This window comes from Carcharodon carcharias, chromosome 7, assembly GCF_017639515.1.
Source record: "Carcharodon carcharias isolate sCarCar2 chromosome 7, sCarCar2.pri, whole genome shotgun sequence".
NCBI classification, from domain to species: domain Eukaryota; kingdom Metazoa; phylum Chordata; class Chondrichthyes; order Lamniformes; family Lamnidae; genus Carcharodon; species Carcharodon carcharias.
Genome location: NC_054473.1, coordinates 83,531,850 through 83,555,417, shown reverse-complemented (window position 1 = coordinate 83,555,417; position 23,568 = coordinate 83,531,850). Strand labels below are relative to the sequence as shown.

Below are 23,568 nucleotides of genomic sequence, written 5' to 3'. Positions count from 1 at the left end.
AGCTCACTGTTACTCACAGTAAGTGCTTGTCGTGCAAGAATGAGTCCAAGCTAGTCTTATACGTCAAGCTGGTTTATTCTCAAGACGGATCTGCAGTGCAGCAGACTCTCCTAATCCCTTGCACCACTGGGTGTAACAGCTGTACTCATCACCTGTTTTAACAAGCAGTTTTCTTAACAATGTAATTGCCAGTCACACGCGGTGGAGATGGTGCCTTTGACCAAGAGCCTGCTTTCTCTGTCCGGTCGGAACATTCGTCAAATTGTAACAAGACAAGCTCACCACAAAACTGGTCCTGACTTTCATGACAAGTATGGAAATGCTATCCTTGTGGGAGGATTAGCATTCTGTGTTGCAGTCAAGAGTGTTGTGATGCAGGCTGGGCTCACATGGAACGTGTCTCCCATTGGTAAGATCACCCCTCAAAATTGGAGGGAAGACTAGAGGAATGGATCAAGTGTTGGCAAGAAATTGAGTACAGATGGGCTGGATTGCAAATTTGCTTCAAGGCTCATGACTTTTACCATACTGATTACCTCTGTATATTGGGTCTCATAGTAAATTAATGAGTTATAGAAACTTTAAAAAAACAATTCTTAATTTTCACAAGGAGAAGTGCTGTCTTTGTGTTGGATTTTGAAACCTTTGAAAGCCTCTTTCCTATGTTTTAACTTTTTTGTAAAACATCTCACTAATGTTTGGCAATAAAAAAAGGTGTTACTTAAAAAAAAAATGTAATTACTGATACATTGACACTCACCACCACCTTCTCAAGGTTAATTAGGGGTGGACAATAAATGCTGGAGCAACACCCACATCCCATGAAAGAATTTTAAAAAAAGACAGGGAAATGTTCAACCTACACCGCCTTCAATCCAAAACCATAATTACTCCAAACTCAGTCACAGAGCCTCAGTATGCAGGTGACATTTGTGTGTGCTCTCATTCAGAAACTGAACTCCAGGTCATTGTCAGCTCCTTCTCCGAAGCATATGAGAATAAACACCTAGGAGACTAAAGTTCTCTTCCAACCAGCTCCCACAGCAAAACACCTCCCCGTCAATTAAAATCATTTGCGCAATCCTTGAAAATGTGGGCCATTTTCCATATCTTGACCACTCATAGAGGACAACATCCATCATTGCCCCCAATGTGTTAGCCTTTGGCTGACTAAGGAAAGGTGTATTTGACGGCCAAGATCTCAAACCCATGATTAAGGTCATGATTCACAGGGCAGCAGTGATCCCTGTACTCCTATATATTTCAGAGACTTGGACAATCTACAGCAGGCACTTCAAAGCACTGGAGAGGTACCATCTTCGGTGCCTCCAAATCAGGTGGCAAGAAAGGTGGTCCAACAGCAGCGACCTCTCCCAAACCAACTTGACCCGCATCAAGGCACTAATCACTCAAAACCAGCTCCGCTGGATGGGACATGTCATTTGTATTCCTGACACTAGACTCCCGAAGCAACTGTCCTACCCAGAATTTGGTTGTGGCAGGAAACTCTCAGGAGGATAGTGGGAACCCATTAGGGATGTCTTCAAAGCATCGCATGAAGAGATCAAATATCCCAGCTGGCTCATGGGGGTCCTTGGCTTGTGACCAACCAAATTGGGAAAATTTACTTGGGAAGACACTGAACCCAACGAGAGACTTTGTCGGAAGCATGCATAGGTGAAGTCAAGGCATTGGAGAGAGCTCACAAACCTCCTGACACCTTATCTGACAGACCCTTCATGCACCATCTGCCCTGCCTGCATATGGGCAAATCTGCAGAATGTGCATTGGACTTTACCCATCGAACTGAAGCGGTAGCAACTCATCCTTGAACCCAAGGAACTGCCTAAGTAGAGTATACGACTATAAGCTCTCTATCCTTATTTTACCTGTGATCATCTCCATCTATAAGGCCACGCATGCACCCACAAAGTAAATTCCTGCATCATCCTTTTGAGCCTTGCTAAAGGTTGCCATCACAACTTTGTTTCACAATTCAAACTGAGTTTGCTGAATTTGACGGACTGTGCCAACCAGAATGGATCATTTTTTTTTCCCAAACACACTGGGTATGAGGTGTTTTATTTAGACAGGCTAATAAATTGCTTCTTATTTACAATCAATGGGGGGGTGGTGGGGGGAATAAAAACTTATTTTATTATTTGCATTTTTCAACCCACTGTCTGGATGCTTTTGAGTACATTTTGCTTTAAAATGCAACATTTAAAATTAATTGCTTTTCCCGGACTCTTGCTGTGGGGAAGAATAGCCCAAGATCACAAAACATGACAGTTGATATTAATTTCCAATTAGCGGCATAACAACACAAGACTGCCAGTTAGGATTCCTGAGTTTGAATGTCAGGCTCAATTAGTGCCGGTGCTTGAGCTGCCCCTTTCTGACACACTACTGCAAGAGTAAGCTTCGATGAACTCAGCCAAGTTGTTCGGGAGAAATTGCGAGAATCCTTGCATTGTTTCATTGTCAGCGAGAAGAAACAAACAAAGAAAAAATAAACCCTAATTTTTACCATCCCAGTCATAGTTTTCAAAATCTCTTAAGTTGTAAGTTGACAAACTGGTAGCACTTTGGAAGACACTGAATTAATTTGATACATTTTTTAAACTATTATGTTGTAAATAGCTGAAGTGTGATAGTAAATATAGATACAGGATATAAGATTGACCTAAATTAAACAGAAATAACCATCATATTATCAGCTAAATGTATGACTCTGCAATATATTTACTCATCTTCATGAGGGGGCTGCAAAGCAAGTATTAAAGAAAATGTTAAAGCAAGTGAACATTTCCAAGAGTGAAATTGTTCTTCTCTCATTTTGTTTCAGATCCCTCCTAAGATTAGCACACAGTTTAAAAAGAAATCCATGAACCATTCCATGACCGTTTCAGTTGCTATATTACAGTACATTGTGGCCAAGAAAAGCAGACCATTTACTTTGACGTTTCTTACATTTATACTCTGTGAAAGCTGATGTCCTTGTTCTTGTATTGTGTGGTGTTTTTCATGACTTTTCTACATGTACAGTAAAAACCTGGCTCAGCGTGAGCAGTTTTCATTGATTTTGGTCCCTTCGCATGCTGGGAAATTTTTAAATTTGTTCTTGGGATGTGGGCATCACTGGCTGGGCCCGCATTTATTGCCCATCCCTGATCTCTAATCCCTAATACCAAGGTAAGAACTGAAAATGCTGGAAAAACTCAGCAGGTCCGGCAGATCCGTGGAGAGAGAAACAGTTAACGTTTCAAGTCCAATATGACTCTTCTTCAGTACCAGGATATATTGAAGCCCTGACAAAGGTTCAGGAAAGTGTGACTGGAATGACACCTGCTTTAAAAGCACTTAGTTACCACAACAAATACGGAGCTGGGTCTTTTTTACTTTATAAAAGGGTAGACTAGGGAGATTTGATTGAGGTTTTAGAAAAATGAAGGGTCTACACCAGACCTGTCCAATATATGGTCCGCAAGCCAGAGTCCAGCCGAACAAGGGCTTCCATCCTGCCCGCCAACCAGTGTTCAAAATACATGTAAGCGAAAGTGAAAGATTCTGTATGGAGCTGCTCCTCCAATCACAGGCTTTTTCTCTCCTGTGTTTGCTGCTGATAGGCCTAGTGGGAGAGAGACAATTTGTGATTAGAGCAGCAGCGAGCAGCGGGAAGGTGAGTGGTAGTGCTCAGCCTGAGGACCAGAGCAGCAGAGGGGGCTGCCAGGGAGCGTCTGTCTGCCGAGGGGAGGGAGAGGCTCTGAGTGAGTGTGTGTCAGCCGGTGGGGAGGGAGAGGCTGCGTGCTCATATTTGCCTGCCAGGGGAGGGGAGGGGTGACAGGGGGAAAGACTGTGGGGCAGTGTTTGTCTGCCAGGGGAGGGGAGGGGTGATAGGGGGAGAGGCAGCTGGGCAGTGTTTGTCTGCTGGGAATGAATGGAAACTGACCAGTAATTGCTCTGATAAATCTCTGCTTATTCTGTCAATTTCCTGTCAGCAACAAGCACTGATTTGAAAAGTTGAGTTTCAGAACAGCAGAAAATTTGTAGATTTGTTCCTAAATTGCTGCTGTGTTTCTTTATTGTTGCTGTTGGGGTTTGTACACGAATTGCACCTTCCTTTGTAGTCGGAAGTGTCTGTGGGGCTGCACGATTGGAGTTGCTGGGTTGGTGGGCGACTCTCTGGGTGATGCTTTGGGACTGCCCTCCTGTTTCCTGGCAGAAAGTGCTCATGTAGAAAAATGATGGTTCTGCCCTTCACCTGTTTAATTCCCATAGATGGTCACTTACTGTCAGTCTGGTCTAAAAGAGATAGATCAGCAATCTTAAATCAGCCTTAAAGGTTCACAGTATGCTGCTAGTTCAATGCTGGTCCTGGGCGGCAGTGAGTAGGGCATGACACAAGATATGGCTGTGCTGGAGTGCGAGCTTCATTCCATTTTAAAAGCTGTTAATGTACCAATGCCTTCTAGTGTTAGATTGGTCCAGTCTTTAGAGGACAGCGATAGAGAAAAAGAAAAACTAGGAAAAATAAAGAACTTTTATTACTATAGCTCCTTTCACCATCTCAGGACTCACTTGCATGAGTCTTATTCACCCATCAGCCCCTGCGCATGCTGACCCATATTAGCTCTCGGTCAAGCAACTGGATTTCAAAAGTTTCATCATAATTCTTCTCATAATAACTTCTCATTTGAAGACAACATTTTTTTGTTGTCTTGACTTATAACGAGGAAAGTTTCTAACGGCTTATCTATTTGAAATTCACTCACCGGCCCCGCAAGTGACAAAAAATTGAAATATGCTCTCTCACTTGAAAAATTTGGACGCCCCTGGTCTTAACTATGCCTGTGTGGCTAGAATAGGCACTTCAATTAGGTAGGTCAGGGAAAACTAGGAGGCTTGCATATAAGTTACAATAACTAGGTTAGATGGAGGGAGATTTTTCATTCTGCAGGGGGGTCATTGTCTTCTGGAATGAGTTGGTGTTTTGCGTAATTTCAGTACAAGTGTTCAAAAGGGAGCTGGAGGAATTCCTGATTCTGGCTGATATCATGCGTATGAAAGGTAAGTTAGATGTTGGGTGATGTGCTTCATGGCCACTGTGGTCTCCTGCAGCTCATATTGATTGCCTTCGGGATTTGGTGATGAATTTCTCAGAATTCTTTTTTTCCTGAACTCTCAGGTTTCTAAAAAACGGTTTTCTGCGTCTCTCTGCAGGTTACAGGTGGGTGGAAGTATTGAGGGTCATGATGCTCAAATACAGCTTGACAATTTGACAGGCTGAATGGGCCAGCTCGTCTTTTCCTCTGTCACTTTTGTATGTTTTTAATTCAGTTCCAGGTTTTAGCACATTAAAAGAAATAAGGCAGAATGATGTTGACTTGTTATTTAAACTTCTGCACTAGCCTTCTCCTCCTTTCTTCATGATGTCTGACTTCCCAAACCATGTGTCTCCACAGTGGACATAGAGATTCGGTGAAAGCCTCTGGAGGGTTGGGGATGTGGCTTTGGCAGCCCAGCCCTAGTCCTAACCCCAATACTAAAGCTGGCTCGGCACAGACTTGAAAATTTTCCCACAAAAGGCATTGTGGGCTTCCATTTCTCCCCCATGGACAGAATGCTACCTGGCTAAAACTAGTGTGCTACAAGGAAATCTATAGAGGGAGAACATGTAATGTGGATAAGAAGTATACCACTGATTGTGGGTGCATTACTGTACTGCAGCCTAGAATTGAAATTTAACTTTTCACTGTTGTGTCTGAGTGTTAAGATCCTGTTGATAAAAGCAGAAAAACAGCTCTGAAAGCAAGTCAGCTGTGTAGTTAACCTGGCCTGGTGCTGTGACAGTACTGCCTTAGGATTTACAGTTCACAACCTTGATTAAGTCTTTGTGGTTTGTCTTGGTCAGTTAAAAGTCTGAGTTGAGAATCGTGATATAGTGATGCTATAACTTGCTATACTACTCGTTAGAATTCTGTAGGTTAATGCCCAAGATTACTGATGTGATGAATTGCAGATCTCTGCAGTGCTGCCCGAGGGAGGAATAGATGCCTTAAGAAGGGAAGGAAAATGAGTATCTGAGATGTTTATGGACTAACCTGACCCTTCCAGCAGCCTAATTACACAGCAGCAGCAAAGGCCCTGAAGCAAAAGGGCAGAAGTGCAATAATATTTCAAAAAATTATACCAAGAGATGAGGGTAGAGGAGGAAGAAATGAGTCAAAGGGTCCTACTTTTCAGCATTCCATCTTTTCTCTGAACTGTTGTACAATCTTGTACAGTTGCTGACAAAAACAGTTCAGCGTTGCAGCAGCCGACAGCATAGAGTACTATTCAGGGTGCGTAGGTGGGATTCCTGCTGCAATGCTCCTTTGGTGATTTTATTAGGGAGGTCTAGATTGTACCCATATGGCAAGTAACCAGCTAAGCTGGTTTGGCTTGTTGTTGAAGTGTCTAACCCATATGGCAGTGAGTAAGCACCGCCAGGGCAAATGGCTTTCCTCCCATGTTCAGCAGGGATACAGTGACTGTAATTAACACCAATAAGGAAATTGACTAATGGAGTGAAAACATTTTTTGAAGAGGTATTGTTTATTATTTCTGGCTTGCATTTGAGTAGGTTCATTTTCTCAACAGAGCAACATTTAATACTAAACACTTAAAAGCTTTTTAGAAAAAATCCAAAGCCAGTAGAAAGACAACATCCTTACAGGTCGATCTATGTGACATAGATACAAAATGGTGCAATGGAGAACACCAGTGGTTGGAGTGGTCATAGGATTATCCCAACAGGTGACAAACTGATCCTCCTCAGGGACTTCAACCCAGAGTTGAGAAGGACATAAATACCTGGAAGGGGCTGATAGGCAGGAAGGAGTAGGGAAAGCAAACCTCGAGTACTTGTCCTGATGAAATTCCAGGGATGTGACCTTGTCATAACCACACTCTCTTTCGCCAGCGAGATGAGCACAAGACCTCACAGCAACACCCACAGTCCAAACACTTGCACTTTCTTGACTACGTCACCATTTGAGCAATTGACTGTAGAGATGTTCACATCACCATGTCATGATGGGCACTTGACGATTGTTGGACTGAACACTCCTTATCCAATCTACCATCTCTATCAACCTGGCCCCCGAAAGGTGGAGGCAACAGACGTGATGCCACAAGAAAATCAACATCGAAGGCCGCAAAGTTCTCACTGGGTCAGCCCTACTTGGTCAGTGCTGCGCTGCACTTCTCAACCGCTAGCCACCAGGATCCAAGTGTGCTCATAGTGTGAGTCGAACCTAAAGTCCACCATAACAAGTACCTGCAAAGAGGTCCTTGTTCTGTTTACCAGGAAACATCTTGAATGGTTCGACAAAAAGGACCAAAACATACAGGATGTAACAGAGCGCAAGCACAAAGCTTTCATTGACTGGAAACCTCACCACGCCTCAAGAGAAAAGCAGCAGTCCTACAGGTGGCCAAAGGCAGCGGTGCAGCATAAAACCCGCAACATAAAGAACAAATGATGGATGCAAAGATCTCAGGAGATCGAACAACTTGGGGACACTGACATGCATGGCTTCTTCAGCACTATTGAGACAGTCTATAGCCCAAGGACTCGAGGGTCAACCCTGCTGAGAGCCAAAGATTGGGAGGGAGTTGAAGGACCAGGAGGCAGCCAGTGCACACTGCAGAGACTCCTCACTGAGACTCTCTCTTTGATTTGAACGACTTTGACTCCTCTCCTCAATACCCCACCCAGCTCAGTGTCGGCACTACCCCGGTCCAGAGAGAAGTTCAAAAAGCCATCAGACAACTGGTAAATAACAAGGCCTCCAGAGCAAATGGAATCCCTACTTAAATTCTGAAAGGTTGCAGTGATACACTCCTCCACGGTTGCATAACCTCATATCTGTTATTTGGGAAGTGAAGTGCATGCTGGAGGAATCACAGGGACACTGATATTGTGACTGTATTCAAGAAGGGAGACAAGTCTGCAGAGTGTAACTACTTACCTGCTGTCTGCCATTGGGAAGATTGTTGCAAAGATCTTCCTCAACTGTCCCACCCGGTCGCTGAGGAATGCCTTCCAGAAACTGCAGTTTTTTCCAATTGAGGGGCACGACAGAAATGATCTTCAATGCGCAGCAGGATCTGCAGATTGCGCACTGGACTTGTCAGCCATTTCAGAACCCATCGAACTGGAGTGGAAGCAAGTCACTCTCAATCTCAAAGGATTGGCTAAGGAGAAGATGATTTATGGAATGTTGTCATTAGTGTGCAGTTTGAAATGCAACAAAATTAAGTAGTTTTTAAATTTGTATCTTCAACACCTAAGCCTAGAATATTTAAATAAAGTATTCCAAATGAAATCTAAATCCAGAGTATCATCCGCTGGACTGAACAATGTAAGCGAGTTTGTTAAATTGTAACAGTTCAGTTTCTTTCCCCTCCACTCCCATTCTTGGCTATTGAGGACAGTGGCGTAATGGAGAGAGGAACCAAATTAATCCAGTCCTGGTGCCTCCACAGCACAGCCCAGCTCTGGCTATACATGGGTTTTTACCTCCTCAATGTATCAAATATGATGGAACCCCACTGGAGCCCCATGTTTTGTTAAGTCCATTACCGAACAGGGAGACACAGAAGGGGCTATGATCAGTGCCATTGTTTCAAGATTTGCTCAGTCGCTGATGAAAGTTTATTGAAAACTTCTTTGACTGACAGAGAAGGAAGTGGGAAAATGTTGACTTCTGTGTTACAAATCTGCTTTTTGGCATCTGGGTTAACTTCACAAGATCTGCTTGACAGATGAGAAGGAAGTGTAATGAGTGAGGGTGCTCGAGTGCCAGCCCTGATTCTGATTAAAGACTTAAAGATTAATCTTCAGGACCCTGCTGTGAGTAACTGGGTGAAAAGTCATAGGGACATTAAAAGAAAGATTGTGTATTTTGAATTTCTTTGACAACTTTTGTTTATTAGTTATAAAAGTACCAGAGGTGTGAATAAAGCTGTTTGACCTGTTGGAGTTGGCAGATCATGTGGTGAAAATTCTGGCAATATGCCCAAATAGAGTTGGAATTCAATCAAGCATTGAAATTCCTTTTGAAGTTTAAAATGACTGGATAGTGTCTCTGTCTCTGTCTGTGTCTGTTTGTCTGTCTCTCTCTCTGTCTGTGTCTCTGTCTCTCTCTGTCTGCCTCTCTCTCTCTGTCTCTACCCACTCTCTTCACCACCCCCCACCCTCCCCTCCCCTGGCAGAGGAAGCTTTTGCAACTTCATTGCAAAGACTGAATTAAACACCAACTTCCAAAAAAAGGGAGTGGAAGGAGGATTAGTCTCGTTGCAATTATGAAAAGATCTCAGCCAATCAGAATCTGTCAGAAGTGTTTTTTTCCCAATCCTGTTACACTTGGAGCAAAAACATCCGTTGACATTTTGAAAGTGGAGAGCAGCTGGTAGAGTGCCGTGTTTCCTGTAATCTGCAGGTGTTGTGTTTTTCTCACCCTATCCTGCTTTTCCCATCTGCATATGTCGAGTGGTAACACTCAATGCTCTTCATCCAGGAGCGGGGGAATGTGCCACGTTGCTTACAGGCATTCGATTCATTCTGGAAAGTCAAATGCCCACATTAAGCTGCCAGCAGGAAATAAATTACATACGGTGCTGGATTTTTAAACAGATTTGCTAATTAGTCCTGGAGGTCAGGGCTCCATCCTGTAGGAAACCTCCCTGCAGAGTCCACTGTGGTGAGGAAATTCTAATGAACCACAACTTTAGTTGAGCCACTTCTTTCAAATGTAAAAATGCAGGATTCCTTTCTTAAAAATATCTTCACAGATATTCTGTTTTGCTTTTAATGATTCCTAGATATTGACAGCATGAGAATATTTTGTGACATTTATCTGAGAAGCTGCTCCTGACTCCGCAGTGCTTCCTGAACAGACAGCAGTTTCTGAGATCATCATTCTTTTAAACTGAGTTGGGATCAAAATCAGAATCGAGTGGGGTGTTGTTTCCATCCGATTATTGGTGAGGCCCATGACTTAAAGGAGATTGGTGACACCATGAGCTGCAGTGTTTTTTCATCTCTGGAATTTAGATTTTAATGCAGTCCAGCCCGAGGGAAAGCTTTCTTTTTCCTGTAGAAACATAAGAAATAGGAGCAGGTGTAGGTCATTCAATCTGTCAAGCCTGCTCCACCATTGCTGACTTTTTAACTCAACTCCACCAATATCTCTTAATTCCCTCAGTATCCAACATCTATCAGTCTCTATCTTGCGTATGCTTAACGACTAAGCATCCTCAGCTTTCTGGGGTAGAGAATTCCAAAGATTCATAACTCTTTAAGTGAAGAAATTTCTCCTCATCTCAGTCCTAAATAGTTGACCCCTTACTCTAAGACTGTGACCCCTTGTTCTAGATTCACCTGTCAAGGGGACACATCCACCCAATTTCTAACATGTCAAGCCCTTTAAATATTTTATCTGTTACGTCTCATTCTTATAAACTCCCAGGTCCCACATGAAATTAATTGGGTAAACTCACTGCACTTCTTGATGTGTGCACAACATTAAACTGCTCATAATTTAGCACAAATTGTCTGTTGCATTTACTGAGATCATAAGAGCAGCTGAAAATGGAAATGTCAAACCTGTTACAGTGGGATACTGCTTTCTGATATTGAGATCAGGGCTCATTGCTCTACATTTGACCCAATTTATATATGACAGGAAATGTTTGGTACAGTCTCTGCGTATCTAAGTGGGAATATATATGTTAAGTGCATTTCATATATAAGATCCCACCAACCAGTTTTTGTAGCATCTCCAGATGGTGATCTTCAGAGGGTAATTTTTAAGAAGAGCTATTCAGTGATAATGTTAGAAGACAATGAAGTTAAATGATAACCAGCAATGATGTTTTAAAAAGAATTATGTTTCTTTCCAAATTTTTCAATCATTCCAGTTGAGGTTTGATAATTCTGATGAATGGGAATTTTTCCTTTTCTTTAATTCATTCATGGGATGTGGGCTTCACTGGCTGGGCCAGCATTTATTGCCCATCCCTAGTTACCCTTGAGAAGGTAGCAGTGAACTGTGGCAATTCATGTGTATGAATACGCCCACAGTGCTGTTAGGAATGGTGTTCCAGGATTTGGACCCAGCGACAGTGAAGGAACAGCGATATATTTTCAAGTCAGGATGGTGAGTGACTTGGAGGGGAACTCCTAGGTGGTGGTGTTCACATCTATCTGCTGCCCTTATCCTTCGAGATGATAGTGGTCATATGCTTGGAAGGTGCTATTGAAGGGGCCTTGGTGAGTTCCTGCAGTGCATCTTGTAGATGGTACACACTGCTGCTACTGTGCGTCGGTGATGGAGGGAATGAATGTTTGTGGAAGGGGTGCCAATCAAGCGTGCTACTTTGTCCTGGATGGTGTCAAGCTTCGTGAGTGTTGTGGGAGCTGCACTCATCCAGGCAAGTGGGGAGTATTCCATCACATTCCTGACTTGTGCCTTGTAGATGGTGGACAGGCATTGGGGTGTCAGGAGATGAGTTACTTGTCGCAGGATTCCTAGTCTTAGACCTGCTCTTGTAGCCACAGTATTCTTATGGCTAGTCCAGTTCAGTTTCTGGTCAATGGTAACCCCAAGGATGTTGATAGCGGGGGATTCAGTGATGGTAATGCCATTGAACATCAGGTGGCGATGGTTGGATTCTCCCTTGTTGGAGATGGTAATTGCCTGACACTTGTGTGGTGCGAGTGTTACTTGCCACTTGTCATCCCAAGTCTGGATATTGTCTAGGTCTTGCTGCATTTGGACATGGACTGTTCAGTATCTGAGGAGTCACGAATGGTGCTGAACATTGTGCAATCATCAGCAAACATCCCCACTTCTGACCTTATGATGGAAGGATGGTCATTGATGAAGCAGCTGAAGATGGTTGGGCCGAGGACACTACCCTGAGGAACTCCTACGGTGATGTCCTGAAGCTGAGATGACTGACCTTCAACAACCACAACCACCTTACTTTGTGCTAGGTATGACTTCAACCAGCAGTGAGTTTTCCCCCGATTCCCATTGACTCTAGTTTTGCTAGGGCTCCTTGATGCCATTCTCTGTCAAACGCTGCCTTGATGTCAAGGGCAGTCACTCTCATCTTACCTCTGGAGGACAGCTCTTTTGTTCGTGTTTGAACCAAGGCTGTAATAAGGTCAGGAGCTGAGTGACCCTGGCAGAACCCAAACTGGGTGTCAGTGAACAGGTTATTGCTAAGCAAGTGCCGCTTAATAGCACTTTGATGACCCTTTTCATTACTTTACTGATGATCGAGAGTAGACTGATGAGGCGGTAATTGGCCGGGTTGGATTTGTCCTGCTTTTTGTGTACAGGACATACCTGGGCGATTTTCCACATAGCTTAGTAAATGCCAGTGTTGTACTGTACTGGAACAGTTTGGCTAGGGACGCGGTAAGTTCTGGAGCACAAGTCTTCAGTACTGTTGCCGGAATATTGTCAGGGCCCATAGCCTTTGCAGTATCCAGTGCCTTCAGCTGTTTCTTGATATCACATGGAGTGAATCAAATTAGCTGAATGCTGGCATTTTTGATGATGGAGACCTTCAGAGGAGTCTGAGATGGATCATCCACTGGGCACTTCTGGCTGAAGATTGTAGCAAATGCTTCAGCCTTATCTTTTGCACTGATGTGCTGGGCTCCTCCATCATTGAGGATGGGGATATTTGTGGAGTCTCCTCCCCTCCTCCTCCAGTGAGTTGTTTAATTGTCCACCAACGTTCATGACTGGATGTGGCAGGACTGCAGAGCTTAGGTCTGATCCTTCGGTTGTGGGATCGCTTAGACCTATCACTTGCTGCTTATGCTGTTTGGCACGCAAGTAGATCTGTGTTATAGCATCACCAGGTTGACACCTCATTTTTAGGTATGTCTGGTGCTACTCCTGGCATGTCCTCCTGCACTCTTCATTGATCCAGGGTTGATCCCCTGGCTTGATGGTGATGGTAGAGTAGGGGATATGCCGGGCCATGAGGTTACCGATTGTGTTTGAGTACAGTTGGAACTGTTAAGCATTCATAATTCAAGTATAGCACACTAACACCCTCCAGTGTGCCCAATAATATGGTCTACATTCCTACATCAGGAGAATTGCCATTTTCAGATTGTTACATCAATCGTTCTTAGTTATCTTCATGAGATAGCGAGCTTTGTGCTATGAACTTATATCCAATAGTAACTAAATCAAAGTAGGGCTTTTAATGGTCTAATTTCCTGGGAGCACATTAATTAAGAGTTAATTTAGTTCTCTGTATTGGCTATAAAGCATAGATTTATTCAGCACCGATCAGAATGTGCCTGAAATAGTGCTGTTGAATTGCCCATTGGCCATTATATTAAGCTCAAATTCATGTGCCTGTGGAAAAGTGCAGTTCACAGTTAAGGCCTGTAGATGGTTGTGGGTGGTGTGAGTGAATAAGAAAAGGCCTCAAATCATTGGAAGATCGCCATACTAATAAACAGAGGCCCTGAAAACTTGGTGGGCAGAGACCCGTTAATGCCTGGCCTCTCTCCTGTAGAGGAGCACTGAAGGATTTTGTGGTGGCAGGCAGGGGAATTATGTGCGTTGACTTTGATGCCCTGATTGAAGGTGTGACTGTTGGGATAATGTCACCCGTTGGAATTCCTGCCAGATCCACCTCTGGCACCCTGAATGCCTAGAAAGTCTCCATGAAGCAGATGTAGAAGGCAGAAGTGAATCCCATCAGATTCCTAAAGACTGGTTAGTCTGGAAGGTAAGCAACAAAGTTCACTAATATTTTGGCTGCCGTTTATCTTTCACTATGAGAAATATCTACCTAAGGAGTTTGTAAATATCAGCTATCTTTACATGAATACTTCATCCAGGACAAAGCAGCCCGCTTGATTGGCACCCCTTCCACAAACATTCACTCCCTCCACCACCGACGCACAGTAGCAGCAGTTTGCACCATGTACCAGATGTACTGCAGGAATTCAGCAAGGCTCCTTAGATATCACCTTCCAAACCTGTGACCACTACCACCTAGAAGGACAAGGGCAGCAGATACATTGGAACACCACCACCTGGAAGTTCCGCTCAAAGCCACTCACCATCCTGACTTGGAAATATCACCGTTCCTTCACTCACTGGCTCAAAATCCTGGAACTCCCTTCCTGACAGCACAATGGGTGTACCTATGCCACATGGACTGCAGCAGTTCAAGAAGGCAGCTCACCACCATTTTCTTAAGGGCAACCAGGGTTGGGTAATTAATGTTCGACTAGCCAGTGATGCCCACATCGCGTAAACAAAAAAAAATGTTTAAAATGTATTATCAGCTGTAGCATCTTTGCCCAGAGATGGTAATGAGCAAAATTAACAGCAACCTCTGATTTAGCAGTAATTTGTCAGAATTCTATTTGTAAAAGGAAGGTAGTTCACTGAAGAATGTTTCTTGCAGCAAGAGTGTTACTAATAGCAATCTTCTGACATAAAAAGATAACCAAGTGGTAATGTCACAAAGTGAGCTGTTATGGCATGTGCTACTTGAGGGACAAACCAATGCAGTGAGTGTGTGATAGACATGTCTGCACAATGATCGCGGAATTTCAAAAGCAATTCATTGTGTGCAACTCTTTTTGAAAAGTTTCAGCATGGTACTGTAAGTTTTATACTGCTGGTAGATTCCCCATGGAGTTGCTCATAGGTGGTAGGATTGCCAACCCTGCAGGATTGGCCTGGAGTCTCCAGGTGTTGAAGATCAATTTGTGTGCAACGCTAGAGAAAAATCATCGGGACATTAAAAAATTTTTTTTGTCATTGTATTTGAATATTTCTCTTTACCAGACATAAAAATATTGGAAATGAAGGGAAGAAAGGCTGTCTGGCTGACAGCCAAGCATCATCCAATTGGGTAATGAGTCTTTTTGCTTTCCAGTTGGTGTAGGAAGGCAGTGTTTCACAAGGATGGATGTGTTGGCCAACTAATGGCAAGAGTGTGGGGGCAGGTCACATGATGAAATTTACAGGAGGACATTTAATCACAGTTGGCAACCCTGTGGGTGGAATATGTTTTTTGAATGTTTAGGCTGGTTCCATTACATTTCATCATCCCAGCAATGCAACACACTTAATGAAGTGATATATGATAAAGAAACAATTATACTAAATTGATACTGAATTGAACCGACATGTTTGTAATATTATGTACCTGCTCCATTACAAATCTTGTTTAAACATAAAAACATAGGAAAATAGGAGCAGGAGTAGGTTATTCAGCCCATCGAGCCTGCTCAGCCATTCAATATGATCATGGCTGATCCATTGTCTCAACACCGTACTCCCACTCTCTCCCCTTATTCCTTGATGCCTTTAGAGTCTAGAAATCTGTCTATTTCTTTCTTAAATATATTCAGTGACTTGGCCCCCACAGCCTCCTGTATTAGAGAATTCCACAGGTTCACCACCTTCTGAGTGAAGAAGTTTCTTCTTATCTTAGGAGATATCTATGGGTCTACCCCATATCCTAAAATTGTGACCCCTTATTCTAGACCCGCCCAGCGAGAGGAAACGTCATCCCTGCATTCAGTCTGTCCAGCCCTGTCAGAATTTTATTTGTTTCAATGAGATCCCCTCTCATTCTTCTGCACTCTAGTAAATACAGGCCTAGTTGACCCAATCTTCCTCTAAAAAACTACACTCCTCCTCCTCAGTTGTTTACGTGATTATTATAGATATTTTCCTTTCCCTTTCTATTTTTTGTAGTGTATTTATAATTCATGTTGAATCTGTTTTTGCTGCAGTACAAGTCATGAGTATTTTTTCACACTCAATAACCATATAGCAGCTTTAAAGTAGTAACCAGTACAAAGTCAGTTAGTAGCACCTGAACAGATGTTCGTTTTCTGCTATCCAGACTTGGCTGGCTAATTTCAGTTACCATATCTAAGGTTGGCATTAAAGTTCTCCTTCACTGAACTCTCTCACCAGTTCTGCTGCAGCTAGGCCTTTAAATGGTACAAAGAAAAGTTTTGTCCTAAACAACTATTGTTCAGAAACTTATTTATGCTTAATCTGTATAAAAGATCCAAATTTTGCACACTTCACATTTTGTGCCAAACTCTTTCAATACACTTTAGCTACTCTAGTTCCAAAGTATTAGAGTGACCTTGACAACTCCCATGATGTATTTGTCCACACCACAGCAGCAGCAAATCTCCAGCATCCAGAGCCCAGGTGAAACCTCTAACTTATGCTCTAAATCCCAGTTAAAGAGGAAGCCGGAAATGGGAGAAACTTTTTGAAGGTAATTATATCATTAAATGATCAATTTCACAGATACAAAAACAAAATATTGCAGATGCTGAAATTCTGAAATGAAATGATTTAGACAGATAAGTGAGTGGGCAAGAATGTAATGGTATATGATGCGGAGAAATGTGAAGTTATCAACTTGGATAAGAAATAGAAAAGCAGGCTTTTTTAACATGAGCAATGTTGGTATTCAGAAGGAATTGGGTGTCCTTGTTCAGAAATCACAAAAGTTAACATGCAAGAACAGCAAGGAATTAGGAAAACAAATGGTATGTTTAGCTTTTTATTACAATGGGATTGGAGTATTAGAGTAAATAAGTCTTGCTAAGATGATAGAGAGCCTTTGTGAGCCCACACTGGGAGTACTGTGTACACTTTTAGTTTTTGTACCAAAGGAAGGATATACTTGCTTTAGAGGAACTGCAACAAAGGTTCACCAGACTGATTACTGGAATACTGAGTCCTATGAGCAGAAATTGAATAGATTAGGCCTAAATTCCTTATAGTTTAGACGAATAGGAGGGTGATCTCCGTGAAACATATAACTTTTTTAAGGGGCTATTGTGAAGATGTCTCCCCTGTGTGGAGAATCTAGAATACAAAAGTCACAGTCTCCGAATACAGAGCTGCCACTTTGTACTGAGATGAACGAAAAGTCACCCAAATGGTTGTGAACCTTTGGAACTCTCTACTAAAGACAACTGTGGCTCCTCAAGCATTGAGTATATTCAAAACAGAGATTGACAGACTTTGATTCTAAAGGAATCAAGGGATAATGGGGATGGTTTGGGAAGGTGTAACTGAGTCAGTAGATCAGCCATGATATTTTTGAATAGTAGAGTAGGCACGAGAGGCCAAAAGGCCTATTCCAGCTCCCTTTTCTTATGTTCTTGCTTTCTTAAAGTTGCTTATAGAATATTCTGAAACTGTTGAGATTCTTGTTCAGATTTGCCAAAAGTAGATCTGGTATGTTTTTCTTCCTTCTTTTGTGGAATGTGGGCATTGCTGGAAAGGTCAACATTTGTTGCCCACCCCTAATTGCCCTTGAACTAAATGACTTGTTAGACCATTTCAAAGGGCAGTTAAGAGTCAACCATATGGCTGTGGTTTTGGAACCACATGTAGGCCAGACTGGGTAAGGATCACAGATTTCCTTCCCTAAAGGATATTACTGAACAAGTTGGGTTTTTGCAACAATTGATGGTAGTTGCCATGGTCACCATTACTGAGGCTAGCTTTATGTTGCAGATTTATAATTGAATTTAAATTCCACCAGCTGCTGTGGTGGGATTTGAACCCATGCCCCCAGTCTGGGTCTCTGTATCTGATGGCAATTCTCTGCTGCTGGTGCTACAGCTTGGTTAATGAAGCAATTAAGAGACAGGAGGAGTCTCGCATTCTGCTTTATAGATGGCTCAAAGCACTTTACAGCCAATTAATATTTTGAAATGTAGTCACGTGGTAATGTTAGAAACGCAGCAGCCAATTTTGCACACACAAAGCTCCCACCAACAGTAATGTGATAATGACCAGAAAATATTTTCTGTAATGTTGATTGAGGGATAAATATTGGCCAGCACATTAGGTATAGTTCCCTGCCCTTCTTCGAAATAGTGTCATGGATCTTTCACATCCACCAGAGTGTATTGCATCAAATTTGGGGAGATAGTCAATACTGCAACAAGGAGGACTGCAACAAATTACAGGAGGACATTCAGAAACTTACAGGATGGGTAAATAATTGGCAAATGAAGTTCAACATACATAAGTATGAGGTAGTACATTTTGGTAGGAAGAATAGAGAGGTCACTTATTACTTTGAAGGTGCAAGTCTAGGTTGGGTAGAGGAACAAAGGGATCTCGGAGTGCAGATTGAATTGAAAAGTAGGGAAGTTATTCTAACCTGTATTGAACCTTGGTTGGAGCATGCTTGAAGTTCTGGTAGCCATATTATCAAAAAGATGTAGAGGCACTGGAGAGGATGCAGAGAAGATTTTCAAGGATGATACTGGAAATGTGTGGGTACACATATCAGAAAAGCCTAGGTCCCTTTTGAAAAAAATAGGGCTGAGGGATGACCTAATGGACATATTTAAAATGATGAAAGGTTTTGATAGAGTGGATACAGAGAAAATGATTCCTCTTGTGGGGAAGAGCAGAACTAGAGGCCATCAATGTAAGATAGCCACCAAGAAATCCAATAGGGAATTTAGGAGAAACCTCTTCACTCGAAGAGTGGTGAGAATCTGGAACCAACTATCACAAGGGAGTGTTTGAAGTGAGTTGTGTAGATGTATTTAAGGAGAAGCCAGGTGGGCATTTGAGGGAGAAGGGAATAAGAGGTTTGCAGCTATAGATTTAGATGAGGAAAGATGGGAGTAGACTTGAGTGGAGCATAAACACCGGCATGGGCTGGATGAGCTGAATGGCCTGTTTCTGTGCCATACATCCTATGTTACATCTGCTTATTGTAAATTTCATAACAGGAGAAACTGCATTGAAATTTAGGATTAACTTACTTATTGCTACTGAAACTTTTGGTAGAAGCTAGGGCTATACATGGGAATTGGCAGCAGTCGTCCTTTGCCTCTCCTGCGCATAAAATTCACATCATGTGAGCTATTAATGTCTGAGGGTAATGCCAAATTCTCGGTTCATATTTATGGGCCAGGACCAATACAATGTCATTTTTAGATTATTAGGTCTGTTGAGCAGCAAGAGATAGACTGCTCCCTGAGAGGAGGTTCTTTTGAGTCTGATGACCATGGCATTTTCCTGGTATATAATCAGAGATGGTCCTGCTATCTGCTTTCTTTAACAATGTCCCATTTCCTACTCCTATGATTGATATATAATTGTAAACCATATTTGTTCATTGCTTGTTGTTTTACTTTCTTGCTGCTTATTCATTGCAACATATTTTTTAATGAATATAACCACCTGGGAAATCCACAGTTTGTGTTAAAAATAGTGTTGTGCAGTCCAGGCTCTAAGGCAGGTTTGGGTGTGTGGCTCAAATAAGCAACCTTTTTCCAAATACTTGGAGTACAAAGAACAAATTGAATGAGTTGTAGGAGCAAATTCAACTTGGAAGGTAGGACAATGTGGCATTTTCTGAGATATAGCTGCAAGACAGTCAGAACTGGAACTAAATGTTCTGGGTGTAACAGCACATTTTGGTAAAACCTCATCCAATTTTCCTCTAAAGGAGGACAGCGTGCCCCATGTGATCAACCCGGTCTGTATAATCTCAAGTATATGTAAAATAGGTACAAGCGATCGTGAACTTGTTTTGAGAGGAAATGCAGAGAACAGCAAGGTGCACAGATATAGGTGTGACTGTGGGTATGTGAAGAAGGCACATTATGTAATATCTTGAATTTGTAAATAATAGATGATCATTTAAAGCCAGTGTTAGAACTGTGTTTTTGTGTGTTTTCCAGTTTCTATTTTTAGTGTCAAAAACTGAAAGAAACTTGGGGAGGTGCGGGAAAAATTTGTATCGCCAGGGAATAAAATCCGTAAAAACCAGTTTTTGCTACGAATGTCAAAAAGTGAATGTTGAGCTATTTAAATGCAATTGAAGCTTCATAGCAGTGGTCTTTAAATAAGACAAAGCACCCAGAAAGCACACAACACTGTCACAAGTGCCACTTTGGAAGTGAAGGATAGGTAGCAGCAAGTGTAACAGATTCATGAGCAAGAAAAAGGAACAGCTGTTCAATTTCTATAGTTAAGAAAGAAACCTTTAGAGTGAACTCTTCTGTGTGGACAGGGGCCGTATTTCTAGAGACACTATTCTACTTCTACATGATGTCAATCACAATGTAACTCACACTTATTTATTTTTTCTTCATTCCTCTTCACTTGTACAAACTAATTTTTTAAAGGACAAAATAATTCATAATATGCTTCATTTATTGACACTGCAACACCTGGGGAGTGCTTCCTGCACCTGTGCAGATGCAGTCTGTGACATCGTAGCAACTCCCTCAGCAGCTACCTGCATGAAAAAATAGCCTTTGTCTTCACAGAGTCCTCCCAGGCCAGCACAGATCCTCACATCCTCTTTAGCAGGTGGACACTGCCTCCCGCTTGCCAGGCTCTAGCTACTGCTATATTATCGTTGCTCCCTTGCTGCCTCCTGCTTGCCACCCATGTTCTGCCACCATGTTCTCTGTCCCCTGCTACTTCCTGTTTACCACCCAGCTCGCCTCCCCTTCACCTCTCCCCACTACACCCTTTAAGCTTCTTGCTCGCCGCCTCACTCGCTTTATCCTCAACGCTCCTTGCTACCTTCCACTTGCGGCCCTATTTGCTGCTACCTTTCTAGCCGCCCCTGCTGCCTCCCTTTCACCGCCTCACTCGCTGTCCTACTCGCTTTCCCCTCACCACCCTCTGCTACCGCTGACCTGCTGCCTCGCTCGCTGCCCACCCTCACTGCTCTCTCCCAAACCTCTCCGCCCCCTTGCTGCCTCTTGCTTGCTGGCCCACTTGCTTTCCCCTCACAATTCCTTGCTGCCTCCTGCTTACTGCCTCTGTCTCAAGTCCTCGCTGCCTCACTCATGGTGAGCGGGATGGAGAGTGGGGCAGTGAGGGGTCAATGTCAACAAGCATATAACAATGACATCAGCAGTGGGAGGAACTAAGCATGCACTGGCAGATGGAGTGGCTGCTGAGTTTCTGTTTGATGTCAGGAGTTAAAGGAATTTTCAGCCAGCCTCATGAAGTGGAGAGGAAGAAAACACCAAATAAGCTGAAGTGGATAGTGAGTGACCAAATGGGCAGCAATATTTGGTTTTAAATTTTTATTCACTTTCAGTTTACAATGGCGGTAGAGAAAGAATAATAATCTGGATAAACACAACTTCCATTGCTGCATAAATCTGAACTTGTCTTATTCTCCACTGCAAGAATTGGGTGCTGAAAATTGGGTCCTGATTACAAATGCAAGTTAAGTGCCCTCTGACTGACCCCACAGACTCTGGCCATTAAAACGCTGACAGGCAGGATTCTAGTGTCAGCATTAAAATGGAGGTGGTAAGTTTAGTGCCAAACTTTCAGTCTGTGGCCTTTTGTCTTTCAGGAACTAGGTTGCAATTCCCCAAACATTTTAATTAGGACTGTTAAGGACAGCAGAAAGAGGGTGTGTCTTACAAATTGCCCATTTAATCCGACTATAGTGAGTGATGCAGGATATTTAATATTGATGTTCAAATTAAATATGTAATTAAGCCATTAAAATTAAATGTCAGTAACCATGAACCAGCATTATTTGCATTAAGTCATAATTTTATTTTGGCATTGAGCCAGACAGGGTTTACATTGAACTCTTACATTTACCCAACAGTTTGGATTAGTTGTTAGTAGTATGCCAGTGCTTGGTTTACGCCCTAAAGGTTTATCAGCCTGCTTACTTCAACAAAGAAAAGCTGAACTAACTTTCTCACTGTCTTGAGAAGACAGAATGAGGATGGGAAACTGCTTTATAGCTTAGGTGAGTGTGCAGGGTCTGCAGAGACCCATGGATGCTGCTGACTTAACTATCTTGCTGGTTAGAAAAACCTGTCAGCTGTGTGTTACCATTGCGCAGTAAATTGCTATTTACTCAAGGGCAGTTTGGCAAATAGCTGCTGATGTCTTAACAGTATTTACAACAGTATAAATATTTATCTTCTAACTTCAGTTGATAATTTCACTTTCTGCAGAACTCATTTTTCACATGGACAAGAATTAAAATGAGAAGTTATTATTTATCAAGTACCATGACATTTCAAATATAAGGCGCACAATTTCATATGGTGAAAAGGGCTCAAACGTCAGCTGCGTATTTCATGAAAACAATCCCAATACCCAATTGGGGCTAATGTTACAAAATCTCTTGGAAGTGTCTGTGACTGCCTGAGAGAATCAAGCATGCTCTAGGAGACCATGGCTATCCATAATCACTAGATGTAATTAATTAAAGTAACCCCCAATATTTCCAGATTTTCCTAGGGACATAACAGTGGGAAAGTAGGTTGTAAAAAGGAGGTAGAGAGAGCCTGCAAAGGAATATAGCCAGGTTAAGTGAGTGGGCAAAAATTTGGCAGTTGGAGTATAATGTGAGAAAATGTGAACTTGTCCAATTTGGCAGCAAGTATAGAAAAGCAGTATACTATTTAGAAGGAGAGAGATTGCAAGACTCTGAGGTACAGATATCTGGGTGTCATGTACATAAATCACAAGAAGTTAGTATTGCGAGTACAGCAAGTGATTAGGAAGGCAAATAGAATGTTGTCGTTTATTGCAAGGGGAATGGTATATAAAAGTAGGGAGGTTTCACTGCAGCTGTACAGAGCCTTGGTGAGACCACATCTGGAGTACTGTGTACAGTTTTGCTCTTCTTATTTGAAAAAAGAAACAATTGCATTAGAAGGTTCACTTGACTCCTTCCTGGGATGAGGGGCTTATTTTGTAAGGAAAGGTTGAACAGGTTGGACCTATCCCATTGAAGTTTAGAAGAGTGAGAGGTGATCTTAATGAAACTTGTAAGATCCTGAGGGGATTTGGGTGGATATCAGTTGGATGTTTCCCTTTATGAGGGAGACTAGAACCAGGGGACACAGTTTAAGAATAAGAGATCTACCATTTAAAATGGAGATGAGAATTTTTTTCTCTCAAAGGGTCATGTGTGTGTGGAATTCTCTTCCCCAGAAAGCAGTGGAGGCTGGGTCATTGAATTTATTCAAGGCAGAATTACACAGAATTTTGATGAACAAGGGAGTCAAGGGTTACAGGGACAAACGGCAAAGTGGAATTGGGATACAACCAGATCAACCATGATCTTATTGAATGACGGAGCAGGCTCAAAGGGCTGAATGGCCTATTCCTACTCCTAAGTCCTATCTTCCCATCAGAGTATCAAAAATTTCACTTCTCATCCATTGAATCAGTTCAAAGTTCTGAGACTTCTTTTCCCATTTGAGATCAGCAGTCTAGACAGTCAAAAATGTGTCTAGCGCCCTCTTAATTCTAATCTTCTCCCCTTCCACATCCTTCCTGGTTATGTTGCTCCATATAGTTACCAACAAGAGGTAGTATTTGTAGAGTGAGTCAACAAAGTCTGTATCAGCACAAGAGAAAATTTTACCTCTTTGCTCTCCTGTATTCGACTTTGTACAAGTTGGCCAATGTTAAAACATGATACTAGGATATTAAACTGAGCCAAATC

At 42.4% G+C, this 23,568-nt stretch overlaps 3 protein-coding genes across 3 annotated transcripts in view; all 3 read left to right on the top strand.

Annotated features, from left to right (window-relative positions):
• The window catches only part of LOC121280368 (testis-expressed protein 264 homolog), a 391,323-nt gene that overhangs the window by 77,141 nt on the left and 290,614 nt on the right, over positions 1 to 23,568 (top strand). The gene's annotated exons all lie outside the window — the stretch shown is intronic.
• Positions 208 to 444, top strand: LOC121280369 (cytochrome c oxidase subunit 7B, mitochondrial-like). Its single transcript, XM_041192307.1, has one exon. The coding sequence runs from the start codon at positions 208 to 210 to the stop codon at positions 442 to 444; it is 237 nt and encodes a 78-aa protein (XP_041048241.1).
• The window catches only part of LOC121280367 (E3 SUMO-protein ligase ZBED1-like), a 43,065-nt gene continuing 35,756 nt past the window's right edge, over positions 16,260 to 23,568 (top strand). Inside the window, exon 1 of the mRNA XM_041192304.1 lies at positions 16,260 to 16,347. The gene's annotated coding sequence lies outside the window, so the exon portion shown is untranslated. The remainder of the gene's footprint in view (positions 16,348 to 23,568) is intronic.

Coding starts and splice junctions, on each gene's coding strand:
- LOC121280369 (XM_041192307.1), top strand. CDS start 208: ATGGTGCCTTTGACCAAGAGCCTGCTTTCTCTGTCCGGTCGGAACATT.